The sequence below is a fragment of the Anopheles arabiensis genome, chromosome 2, assembly GCF_016920715.1.
Source record: "Anopheles arabiensis isolate DONGOLA chromosome 2, AaraD3, whole genome shotgun sequence".
Classification (NCBI taxonomy): domain Eukaryota; kingdom Metazoa; phylum Arthropoda; class Insecta; order Diptera; family Culicidae; genus Anopheles; species Anopheles arabiensis.
The window spans coordinates 55480220-55493042 of record NC_053517.1 but is presented as its reverse complement, the minus strand read 5'-3'; the positions used below and the strand labels follow the sequence as shown (position 1 = coordinate 55493042).

Below are 12823 nucleotides of genomic sequence, written 5' to 3'. Positions count from 1 at the left end.
TTAGTGGATTTGTGGCTCTTGGGATGCGATTGTATGGAAAACCGGTTTTTGAAAAAATCACAAGAATCTCATGGCTTGTTGAGAAAGATTGATTTTTTTTTTGTATGGAGAACCGTGCCAACTAAAAAGCACATATTCAATAGTTGGCAGAGAATCAAAGTTCAACTCGTGAGTTCATCCTGTATATTCCTCTTTGGATCAAATTCCAAATTTACGAAAAAGTTTACGCTTCATGTGATAGGGGTGCGATAAAAATCAACCTTCGAAAAATGTGCATCTTGGCATAATCAAATACGGTCGTATGTCGGGGGTCGCTTGTATTTAAGAAAAAATGGACAACTGACATGTGCTTGATGCAGTGTGATTTGTTTATACCTATGCGTACATTCTCCAAGACACCATTTGATCAATTTCGAATGAAATATATCTTACAAACCGCAATAAAAACTTACTTAAGTTCGTTTAAAAACATAGAGCTGCAAATAATAAACGATATTGTTACACTGGAATGTTAAACTGTTGTATAAAAATAGGATTAATAAAACAATGTTTTGGACAAACTAATCGTTAGTTTTCGTCATGTCATATGTCCATTGTGACTACCTTTGTGCCTTCAACGAGCAAAATCGGCAAACTGGGTTTTGGCGTGAGCGTGTGCGTGCGGTGAAAATTCTACAATTTTGTGAACCGGAAAGTATCTACATCAGCAAAATCCACGCTTATTTGGGGTTCGATAGCTCAGTTGTAGCTATTTGAAGCAATATTGTGACAGGTACGCAGAGTTTTATCATTAATATGTGTAATCTTATTTTGCTTGTGCTTTTCCATCCGGCATTTAATGCCGTCATGTGTATCACAGCAATGCGGAGAAGAGAGTGTTAAGCCGCCATGTTTAAAGTACGCGTGACTTAAAATATTTTAACCATTAACTCACTCAATTGCTTTATTTTTAACCAATCTGCTTGTTGTTAGTTATTCACTATTTATTTGCTTTGCATTAAGACGTTTTAGCGGCCAACTGCAAGTAATGGTGGGGTCACGCGTGTATGTTGGTGGTTTGCCGTATGGCGTCAGGGAACGCGACTTGGAGCGTTTCTTTAAAGGTTATGGCAGGACGAGAGATATTCTGATCAAGAATGGCTATGGCTTTGTTGTAAGTATCGCTTTATTATTAGCTGTTAACTGACAAAAAATAACATTTTTTTTCTAATGTCTCCTACGTTTGCTAGGAGTTTGAGGATTATCGTGATGCTGATGACGCCGTCTACGAATTAAACGGGAAAGAGCTATTGGGTGAAAGGTACATATTATTACACTGTTTTTTTTTTTTTGTAAATATTGACTTACTTACCAAAATATGAATTACTTTATTTGTTTTACCGTGTAGAGTTGTTGTGGAACCAGCAAGGGGTACCGCTCGTGGGCCAAGCGGTTACCGCGAAAGAGATAGGTACGATAGAGATCGCCGTGGTGGAAGGTATGACAAGTAAGTATAACTACGTGATGGGTGTCAAATAAAGAACCCTCCGATTAGTATTAATAACACACAATCCCTTGAACTGTCGGTTTAGATATAAAAGCAATTCCAGGAACAGTTCCCGTTATGGACCCCCACTCCGTACCGAATACCGTCTGGTCGTGGAGAATTTGTCGACCCGTGTCAGCTGGCAGGTATGTACTTTCCTCAAATTCTTACACTGGAAGGTGAACATATGTACTATATAAATTTGTTTGATGATAATATTGATAAAGAGATGTGGGTGCAGTTGTTCGGGAACCGGTGTTTCCATCTCTGTTATTTGAACATCTAGACTTCAAACACGCTTGGTTATTATTACACGTAACTTAAAATGATTTTTTTAATTCGATGCGGAATCATAATTTTAAACAGTGATAGGAATAGATAGATTGCGAAAGTAGAACGATCCTTAACAACACTGAGTTATTTTTTCTCTCAGATAGAACGGCCAATGCCGTATTGCTATGTATTAAAAATGGTAACGATTTAGCTATTCTGAGGTATTTTAGAAGTTTTCTCGAAGCGGCATGCGAAAATCTCAATTTATTATTTTTTTCAGCTAGTCCCTATTATGGCATAGTAAGAGCATAATTTATATATTTCAACATTTTTATCTTATTTTTTTAACAAATCCTTTCAATAAACTCGTTGCTCTTAATAAAATTATTTACTACTTGGCAAAACGTGTATACAATGCCAATGGCATGATTTGCAATATTTTCCCATTTCATATATGCATATGAATGGTCTCAAAAGTATGACAGTTAGTGGTAGCTAATTGGACCATCAACCAAACCAAAGGATTTTTTAAATTAAAATTCAGATCTTGTTTAGAAATATTCAAATTAAATGTATGACAGTGCGTTGTGCTGACATTTGTGAAAGTTGTAGGCCAAGTCCTTCCAATCTTTTCAATTACCGGGTCCCGCATTGCATCAAGTTTGTACAATAACTTTAGCTAAATTGTCATAGTTAATATTTTGATTTAAAAAACAACCAGTTAAACATATAAAATTTCCCAAGATTTTTAAAGTTGAAATACTAAATTGGTCTTGGACTTGTGTAAAAGTTGGGCAGTCTTCTCAGGTGGACGGATCACCTTTGATTTTGATCCCTGTTCCGTAGTTTGTGAGCACCTTGTTTTGCGATACATGCCACAATCAGCATATCATAAGCCGGATAGATTGTAGTGTGTGCAATTCTATGCAAATGTAATTTGCTGTTTCAAAGTCTTTTTATTTATCAATATTGTAAATCGTGCTTAATATTAATGTACACTATTGTTTTACTATTGCTAGCTTAACAATTCACTCTTTATCGCAAATGTCGTCATTGCTTTAGTTATTAACGTTCTATATTGCATGAAATAATCATAGAAAGATGAAGGATACTTTTATAATATTCAACAAGTGATTAATACTCCATGAAGCATTAAAGGGATTAAACGAAGTTTTTAATGTTCTAGGAGCACAGAAGGACAGAACAGAAATGTATTGTTTGTTATCAGCTATGTTTATGACAGAAGATATCGTTACCTGTTCGAGGAAATGTAGTAAAATTGTATGTGTATTATATTCTTTTTCTGTTAAGGCGGCTGCCCTTATTTCATGATGAGAGAAGTCATAGAACTAGGGTTTACACAAGATAATGTGTGGTAGCGTCGTTTGATTGCTTCCCTTCGAATGGCTAGTGATTGACGACTGGGAGACGTGCAGCAGCCTAATTAACATGGATGTTTGGAGGTACTGGTGGGGTGGACCTCCACCGTTCCTCTCCGTGCAGGATGATAACACCCAATGAGAGAGATGTCATGGTTGATCTGGGCACATGGATCAGCACTCGACTACCGATAGCACATATGCTGAAACACCGCTCAGCTGATCAGAAAAGAAACTTACATTCCTGGACGATTAATTTGACGGCTACTGATGATACCACTCCAATCCAGACGTAGTTCGCAAAAAAGTGTAACTCATGCACCAAGTACGATCAGATATTATTACTGAACACCGTTGAATCAATGCACACCAATAATACCAAGTTGCGGGTAGATGGTGTTCAGGAGCTCCTTCCATATATGATTCGGAAATCATAGGCACCGGACTTCCCCTCTCTGGCCAACATCAACCACATACCTCGGATACAGCATACTGGGGCGAACGTCCAACCGTGTGTTCCAGCAAAAAAGTACCGTTATTGTTCCATTGGTTTTCATTTCTTATATTTTCTTTCCTATTCAACTGTTCTTGCCCTAATCAATGGTACACTAATTCTTGAAAATTTTTCACATTGATTAATTTTGAAGATTTGTGCGCGCCCAAGGATCGACTGCTGCCCCTTGGTCGTCTGATGATTGTAAGAGGGGATGACGTTATGAAATGGCATGAGCGTGATGGATGAACTCCCAAGTGATATTCTCCTTCGATCGCCACAGGCCAGCGGAGTCAGTATGTGGTTAAGGACTTCTCGTCTAGGCATTTTATCAAGATCTGCTCTACTACTTTGGATTGCTATGGAAAATTGAGTGAAAAGGTTGGATTCGAATATCTCAGCTATCTACGATGTTTCCTTCCACTGGTCCTAATTTTGTTGGAATCATCGCAGTTCTACAAATGCAGAAGAGACAGGAGAATGTCCGTTACATAATTGCCTCCACCATAGTCATCCTTTGAGACGAAGGCCGCTAAACAATTTCAACGCCTGATGAGGTATCACTCGTTCTAACGATGGCTAATAATGTACTCGTTTCCAATTCAACCCTTACTGCTGCGACGTGAAATAGTGCACGGTTACTACTCTCGCTCTCTCGTACGCCTGAAACTAGTGTTGGAATATAGTGTTCCCTGTGGACAGAAGGGGATCCTACTCCGCGAGAGAAAAGACGAGACTTGGCCCTTGGATGTGTGATGAACGCGAACCGGCGGCGATGTCATCGGGATCGGTCCATCCTAAGCGTCATAGACGAATGCTCTTTTCCTTTTTTCTTTTCTATTTTCAAGCTTTGACTGTTCTCCTCCGTCGCCAAATGCGTATTTCAATCCATTTCATCCTCCCGAGAGCATGGACACTCATCGGTTGTGGCTGGAGAGAAGATGATGACACAAGCACGATGAGGTTTAGTCACCTGTCTACCATACTGCCCGTACCATCTTCTTTTCTTGTAATCAATGGCAATGGCGCTGTAGTTACCTATTCTCCCCCGGATGTTGCGTGGATGTTTTGGAAGATGATCATTTCCGAGGGTTCTGCGTTAAGCTGCAACAGGAGGAACGTCCATTCGCGTACACTAAGGTGGAAAATCTTCGGGTGTCGCTCTGATGTCCTTTTCATTCATCGGATGCTATTCTTTAATGCCATTTTTGGTGTCGTCGATTGTGTTCCCCTTCGAAGAAGTGAGATCCCATCACAGAGGTCGGAGGCACTAAGTGAAGGATCGATACCACCCTTTTGGCATTTAACGATGATTCCAGCTATGTGAGTGACGGTCATGCTCGCTCGGTATCCACACTAAACACACACATGCATGAGGAGAGGTCAAATCTATGGTTCTGTGAACATGAGAAAGGAAAGATGATTCATTGACTGTCCCAAATACCAAAACTGTGTCCGGCCGTAAAGGTAATGGTCGATATTTTTAGATTTTGATTTCATCTTTTTACTTTAAACGTTTCTTTGAATCTTAATCGTTTTTGTCCCTTTCAATATTCTGTTTTGTATTGATGGTTAGAAGAATGTGAAAACTGTCGATAGCAATACTGCTAGTTTAGGTTATAGTACGAATTGTTTGTCTCCCCTACAATTTTTATATCCTCTGCTAATTCAATCAAGGAAATGAACTATCCTGATTAAAGTGTATTTTTGAAAATATGATTTAAACAAAATCATTGTCACCAGTTGTCAAATTTTTTTAAACAAAGATTAGGTAAGCATGCAATTTTGCAGCCTGGAAAGTATAAGTATGTTGAAAAAGGACATAATGAAAAGAATCATAAAACATATCGTTGTAAGACGTCTCAACATAGACTTCCTGAAGCGGATTTCACATAAAAACGAGCAAAGCAAAGACCACAAATCGATTTATGGTGAAACACATCCAGAGAAGGAGGCGGAGAATGATACACTGTTATCTCAAGAAGCGGAATTATCTAGTCGCTGAACGAATGACTGATCCTCGTTTACCAAAGAAACATAATAATGGTGAAATATGTTTTAACAATGAGAAAGACAGCATGATGATTGTGTATACTTAACTGTATACTGAGAGGAATCAACTTGGCGAAAATCGACTACATTCATCCTGATCCTGACCTGTAAACCGAATCTAAAGCAACAGCCACTGATGGGAAGATGCTGAGACTGATGGAGAATTTCTAGACCACACAACCAAGAAAATGAAGACACATTACCGGTTATAAAACGATGAAACGAAACAAATTAAAAAAAAAAAAACATATTCAGCATTTCTTAATTTACTGCAACACATTCTGCAAAAGGCATTGGACTTGCCCTGCGTGCTTAAAGATCGTACAATGATTCTTTTCATTATGCCTGATATTAGAAAAATACGTACCGAAAGAGCGAACGGACCGGCAAAAATGATACATTAAGGCGTCTCATTATTCTCATCGATAGATATTGAAACTTATATACTTTTGGTATATTTTTTTATTCTCTCTTTAATGTGTGCATTGTAAGCGCATATGATGTGACTTGTAAAGACATATTTTGATGGTGTCTAAAATACGCAGATGATGTGATCTCACTCACAAGCATTCTATTGCAGGTTTAAGATTAAAGAAGAAAACACAGTTACCCTCTAATAAGAGTCTTCTTTCAGAGTATTTACATAACCTTTTTTATAGAATCGCTCCGTATTAATTTACTTTTTCTGTTTATTTACGCATTTTTTTGTGTTCTGAAGGATCTCAAGGACTACATGCGCCAAGCTGGAGAAGTAACTTATGCAGATGCCCACAAGCAACGCAAAAATGAAGGGTAAGCTGAGCTAAACATAGGCATTAACTATTGTGTGTAAGTAACACCATTTTGTGTGTTTGATCATTTTTAAAACAATAGCGTCGTAGAGTTTGCGACTTTATCGGACATGAAAACTGCCATTGAGAAGCTGGATGATACAGAGCTAAATGGACGACGTATTCGTTTGGTTGAGGATCGTGGACGTAACGGACGAAATGGACGTGGCCGCTCACGGTCTTCGAGCAGTCGTTCTAGATCGCGTTCGCGTCGTCGATCGCGTTCCCGTTCCCGGTCTCGTCGTTCGTCTCGTAGCCGTTCTAAGTCGCGTAGCCGATCGAAATCGAAGAATGGATCGAAATCACCTGAAAAGTCTCGTTCGCGTTCTCGTTCAGTGTATGTATTGTTTAACGTGGATCATTAGTATACACATCAGTATCTCATAACTACGAACTTTATTTTAATGTAATTTGTTTTTAATCTTTCGCAGCAAATCTCGGGATAACAGCAAATCAAAATCACGTTCTCGTTCACCGAAACGCGATCGCGATGAGTCCCGCTCTCGTTCCCGATCACGCTCAAAGTCGCATTCACGTTCGCGTTCCAAGTCCAAGGACAACAAATCGCGTTCGCGATCCCGATCGCGCTCCCGTTCTCCACGATCCCACTCAAGGTCTCGCGATCGCTCGCAGTCGCATGATAAGTCACACGATAAGTCCCGTTCTGCATCTCCCAAAAATAACGATCACTCTCCGGAGCGTAATGAAAGCATGGAGGATTGAGTCCAAATGTGCTCTGTTTTAATCACGTGTAGTATGAAGACGAAGACGGCTACGTTTGGAGAAAAAATTGCACCTCAACTTTATCCATTTTTTAAATAATAATTATATGCATTAACCACAACCACTTAGGAATAGGATAACTCTACATAAATGATTGCCCTACCTGAGTTTTAAGCAAATGAGACAGTCCTTCCAAATGTTGTATTTGCCTACAAATTGAGAAATTGCATTTTCTTTGGACCATTGCTCACATAAGCTTTGCTCTTAACATTTTGTCAAAATGCGAAACACACTCAAAGCAAAACGCAAGCTCTGACGCTTGGCGCACACGTTTGCGGTGTTGTGATTTGATTTGAGCGACAGAGTGCAACACAAATATGATCTAGATCATAGCACCGATAAGTCATCCAATAATATTGTAAAAGAATGTCTTTTTAGGAATGGGTTATTAATCGATTTCCGTCTAGAATGGAGTTCTTTCTAGTTGGCAATGCAATATAGGCATCGAACGGCGATAAGGATTTTCCTTTTGATTGCACAGTTGTTTTACCCAGGTGTGTGTATGTAACGAAACAAAAAATGTAGGATTAGGTTTCATCTGTAGTAAAGACGCAAATTCTGTACGTTCCGGGAGCTGAATTCAACGCAAAACTTACCGTAAAAACTGTCATATTGCCCATTGAAAAAAAAAATATTGATTTTATTTGTCCAATAAAGTAACCATAATGGTAAAAATCACAACTGTCTGGAAAAGTGGTGGGTGCTTTTGATTTTCTTCAATATAAGTACGTATTTGATATACTTCACGGGCTCAATATCCATTTGAAATTGGAATTGGGCTCTTAAGGAATCGGTTTATCTATCTTGGATGTAGCATTGTTTTAAGTATCTAACAACTCTACTCATTATTAACCTTCATTTCTATAACCACCTACCCGGGTATGTTTTGCTTATTCTTTGTATTATAACTTTTAACTGGGTTATCGAATCGATCCAACAAAAAAAATAAGAATCCCTAGAGAAACATGTTTTAAAAGAGTGGTAAAAAATTCAGAATTTTTTAATTTTTTAAAATGTGCTTTAAAAAATTAAATCAACTTTTACCCCTTACTTCTATAACCACCTACCCGTGTAGGTAATACATGCAATAAAGGTTTTTGGTTTGAATTAGTCGCTAATTTTGTAATGATATGTATAGCAATGCATGTAGTTATATTTATAGAATCTATTCCAAAAGTTTTCTAGCTCTTAATTTTCTTCTAAAGTCACATAATAAATGATTGCCCCGACAGTCGGGAAGACATGGCGGTGTATTAGTGTCAGTTGAACTAATTTCTATGCATTCAATTTATGTAACTAAAAGCCATACTTCATAAATTTATAACATGAAAACAAGTGTTGTTATTATAGCTGCATAGAATAAGTTAAATAAGACATTTTTTTACCAATAAAAATACAAATTCCCTTATAAAATGTATTACCTACCCGGGTAGGTGGTCATAAAGATGAGGGTGTATTTTTGGTCATAGAAACGAAGGTTAAGCAAACTCCCAACCATTTCAAAGTCCGCATGTCTGCACATTTGTTTCAAAAGGGGTAGGTAATTGAACATAGTATGACTGTAAATAGCCTGTCCATTCTCCGCCTACAATCCACTACACTTTTAAGCACTTTTAACACGTTGTCTGCCACCATACATGCCCACTGAACTGCCCCGTCAGGCCACGGAATCACTCTTTGAAACGAATGCATTTGCTTTTGCATTTTTTCTCTTTTAAATCAAATTCACCAATTCTCTTTGTTGTCTCAGTCGCTCCACAATGTCGTTTGTTGGGCTAATTCCATGGAATTTCATTCTTGGAACCACCCCTCCCCTCCCTTCCCTTCCCTTTCTTTACCTCTCGCAAAAGTCGGTGACATTCCGACTCCAACGCTTTGCAACGCTTTGGTACGCGCATGCAAACGATGCTACAACAATGACAGGCAAAGCATGTGCCGATGAAAGGCACGTGAAACTGTGAAAAGATCGTTTACGTATTGTCCAAGCTGTCCCGATCAGCCTCAACTTTGTGATGAGTGTTTTAAGAATGTGCGTCAAAAGTAAAGAATGAATAAATGAACTCCAAGATCTTTTAATTATTGTTCATTCTCATTCTCATTTATTTATGAAAACATAATAGAAACTCTTTTTGATATTTGAATCATTTTTTTGAGAAATAATAACCGTGAAAGAAAAGCATTGTGAAAGAACCGATCAAATACGTGCAAATTTATCTCTTGTAACACGTCTTTTACAATGTGTAATGTGTCAGCCACTATGTGGCTGACGTGGCTCGATCGGAAAAAACCCGTCAGCCACATAGTGGCTGACGTGGCAGATAACGTGTTAAGGAATAAGCCTTTTAGACCAGTGGTTCTCAACCTTTTTGCAGCTTCCCCCTCCCCTCCCCCCCCCATGAATGTACTCAGTCAAGAATCAGTCAACCCTTTTGCACAATTGTGAAATTCTTTGGCTGAACACTAAAAAAAGGAAGAAACATAACTTCTTCTTCTTCTTTGTCACAATAGCCGTTGTCGGCCAAGGCCTGCCTGTACCACTACTACTGGGTTAGGCTTTCAGAGACTTATGGATTTACCCATAGCAAGGTAGTCAGTCCTACGTATGGAGACACGGTCCATACGGGGGTTGAACCCGTGACTGAACCCACCCATTCGGAATCTCCCACTACCAGCCATTATTAGCACAAAATATCTTCCGCTCTGTATTACTGTAATTGAAGGATGTTGTGAATCACAGTATTCATATACAACTTCATTTTAGAGCAATGTCCTTACTTCTTCTGAGTTGAGGTGGTACAAAAATACTTGCAAAAATGTTGCCATTTCACGCTCCTCTAATTATAACTTTTACTTCACCTGACCTAGTTGTAAATAAACGACGAACCCGTGGTATTTATTTCTCTGTTATCTGTTATCACAACACTTGCCATTGAGTGGTGTTATTTACTCTCCAACAGTACACTTTTAACACAGCGTTGAATAATAAGCAAATTCATACCTCATGTCATGCACTTCAGGCTATTCAAAATATCATTCGGAATTATATCCGGAGTTGTTCAGATCAAGGGAGCTTTTTTCCGGATTGGATCTGGAATTGGATTTGTTATATTAGCGTAGGCATCGGGGTAGATCCATGACGGCAATCCGCATTATATATTACTGATACATTCCCGCTATGTATCTAATAACTTTGAAGACTTCTTTCCATAGCTTGATAATTTATAGTATAGCTTTAAGTTTCCAGTTACTGTAAAGCGAACTATACTTACTTCTGACCGACCACTGACTTAAAGATACACTAAAGCGAATCTAGCTTTTGGCTTACGGATGAACAAATTTAACATTTTAGTAACACTTTTATTTCAATAACGATAGTACACAAATAACAAAGAATTAAGTAACGATGACTGTTCGAATTTGTTTTCAATGAGATTGTCTTTTTGGCATTTGGCAAAGTGTGCTTTTAAGCTAACATTATTCACGAGACTCTTACAAATATCAAAGTGTAACGAGTGAGGTATGTGGCAATATATCGTGCCGAACGGAGGCACATACCACCCAAACAAAGCCTTCAAACTAGCTGACAAGTTTCATCGTAGTTCCTGAGACGCACCGTCTCCATCACCTGTTCAAACTTGGTCAAAGAGCAAGGACTTTCACAGTTGGGTATTTCTATCTCCTTCGGGTACTTATCGTCACTGTTGAAGAAGTAAACGATTTTCACCTCAAAATCGTCATCAAACGTAATGCTATGGTGCAGCTCGAATACGATCGCTGCCGAAAAGTCTGGTTTACCCGTCGTCTGGTCGATGATGTTTAAGGCGCGCATGAAGTTTACCAGCGTCACGTCGTGGCCCGAATAGATGAAAATGTTCCGCTCGGGTATCAGTATTCCCGATCGTCGGCGAATGGCATTATCCAGCAACTCGGCCACGATCGCACCGCCCTTGATTTTTTTCATCAGCGGCAGTTCGGTTATCAGTGCCAAGCTGCGCTCAGCAATGGGTAGCATCTTCTGCGGAAAAATACCTTCCGTCCAGTCCGGCAATTCCAGCCCAGCCGATTTCTCTATCTCCAATGTGTTGTACAGCAGCTCCACATCGAGAATGGTACTGATGTTTTGTCCAGTTCCTTGGCTTAGCGTGCGAAACAGCGCAGCATTCTTTTCGTACAATTCTCTTATATCTTTCGGAGGATAGGCTACAAGACGTTGTTTCGATTGTTCGTACCTTGGGCAGGGTTGCTTTTGAGCTAAAATCTGTGTCCAGCGAAGGCGCAATTAAGAGACGAAACCCATTGTGCATAAATGACATCATGCTTACCGTGTCACGATCCCGTGGCAATACATTTACAGCTGCAGGTTGCCATGGAATGGGCAGGGGATTAGTATTTTCCAGCGGGGGAAGAAATCCAGCGATAAAGCTTTGAGCGCTCATGATACATCGTTCCGCGTAGCTACTGACGATCGTCATGTGCTCCTTGGAGTACAGCCCGTTCGGCGGAAGCAGCCGATAGTATCGTGGGCGCAGCAGTTTGCCTAGTTGATACATTTGCTGAGATCCTTTCTGCGAATTATACAACAGCGAAATGCGATTCTTCGGTCAGGCGATACGAACGGTTAATAATAACAGGCGATCGCAACCTCCAGCGTACCTCAGAGAGAGCACCCAATCCTCCAGTCCAGTGATGATTTCGATGCGGATCGTTTGGATAGAATTCAGTGGGCGAACGATCACCATGGCGAAAGATGATGCTCACCATACGAAGCGTACGCAGGCCGGATTCATCAGTGCTGTCCCCGAACGCCAAATAGGCCAGCATTACCGTTAAGCAGGCACCGCCTAAAACAACAACCGACACCGTGAGGCCCCGTTTGCCCGGCTGCATGCAATCAGTGCCCATTGTTGCTCTGATTCCCGCACCTGTTGAATGCGGTGGTAAGACAATAATTCTATTATTATCTCTCCCTCTCTCCACAATACTTCAATCTTTACATAATGCGTTTACGGAAGGGATAGATTTTGTGTAACGCGAGAGCGATGCTTTCACGAAACAGCAGTTAACAATCAACTTATTTAGCTGTTTGTTACCTACTTATAAGAAATCCAGCTAATTTGCGTTAAAACTAAATCGACTAAATCAGTGGCACGCAATGGCGCACAGACAACGAGCACAGACTGATAGAACATAAACAAACCAAATACGATGACAGGAGCACACCAACACAAAGACAACACGATGTTGCACAATGCGCCTACTATTGAATTTTGGGTAAAATGAAAGAACAACACTCGCCAGTATTACAAAACGCCTGAAAGTATGCTTTATGTAAACTGACCAACCTTTTGAATCAGCTTAAAAAAATAACAAGTTATTCAAGAAAAAATGGATTTTAGAATATTCTAGCATAAAGGAAATAAAAAAAAATAAACAAACACATATAACCTACGCCAAAACTAATGCTTTCTTAATTTTTACCTACAGTTGA

The 12823-nt window shown here is 39.5% G+C and overlaps 2 protein-coding genes across 10 annotated transcripts; one reads left to right on the top strand and one right to left on the bottom strand.

Annotated features, from left to right (window-relative positions):
• The first annotated feature begins 603 nt into the window (after positions 1 to 603).
• On the top strand, positions 604 to 8016 carry LOC120904632 (serine-arginine protein 55). Of its 7 annotated transcripts, none has more exons than XM_040314811.1 (8): positions 609 to 772; positions 973 to 1153; positions 1230 to 1300; positions 1388 to 1486; positions 1572 to 1671; positions 6441 to 6514; positions 6596 to 6889; positions 6984 to 8016. In XM_040314811.1, the coding sequence occupies exons 2-8, from the start codon at positions 1028 to 1030 to the stop codon at positions 7273 to 7275; spliced, it is 1056 nt and encodes a 351-aa protein (XP_040170745.1). In that variant the 5' UTR covers positions 609 to 772; positions 973 to 1027; the 3' UTR covers positions 7276 to 8016. The 7 variants fall into 7 exon arrangements, with proteins under 7 accessions (XP_040170778.1, XP_040170785.1, XP_040170770.1 ...); XM_040314820.1 differs by having other exon boundaries at positions 610 to 772; positions 1003 to 1153; positions 1590 to 1671; XM_040314802.1 differs by having other exon boundaries at positions 610 to 772; positions 1003 to 1153.
• Positions 8017 to 10671: 2655 nt separating this feature from the next.
• LOC120896378 (lysosomal acid phosphatase) lies at positions 10672 to 12565 on the bottom strand. Of its 3 annotated transcripts, none has more exons than XM_040300431.1 (4): positions 12430 to 12565; positions 11989 to 12257; positions 11658 to 11900; positions 10672 to 11593 (listed from the first exon to the last, which is right to left on the bottom strand). In XM_040300431.1, the coding sequence occupies exons 2-4, from the start codon at positions 12235 to 12237 to the stop codon at positions 10907 to 10909; spliced, it is 1179 nt and encodes a 392-aa protein (XP_040156365.1). In that variant the 5' UTR covers positions 12238 to 12257; positions 12430 to 12565; the 3' UTR covers positions 10672 to 10906. The 3 variants fall into 3 exon arrangements, with proteins under 3 accessions (XP_040156365.1, XP_040156367.1, XP_040156366.1); XM_040300433.1 differs by having other exon boundaries at positions 12426 to 12541; XM_040300432.1 differs by having other exon boundaries at positions 12330 to 12527.
• Between the last annotated feature and the right edge of the window lie 258 nt (positions 12566 to 12823).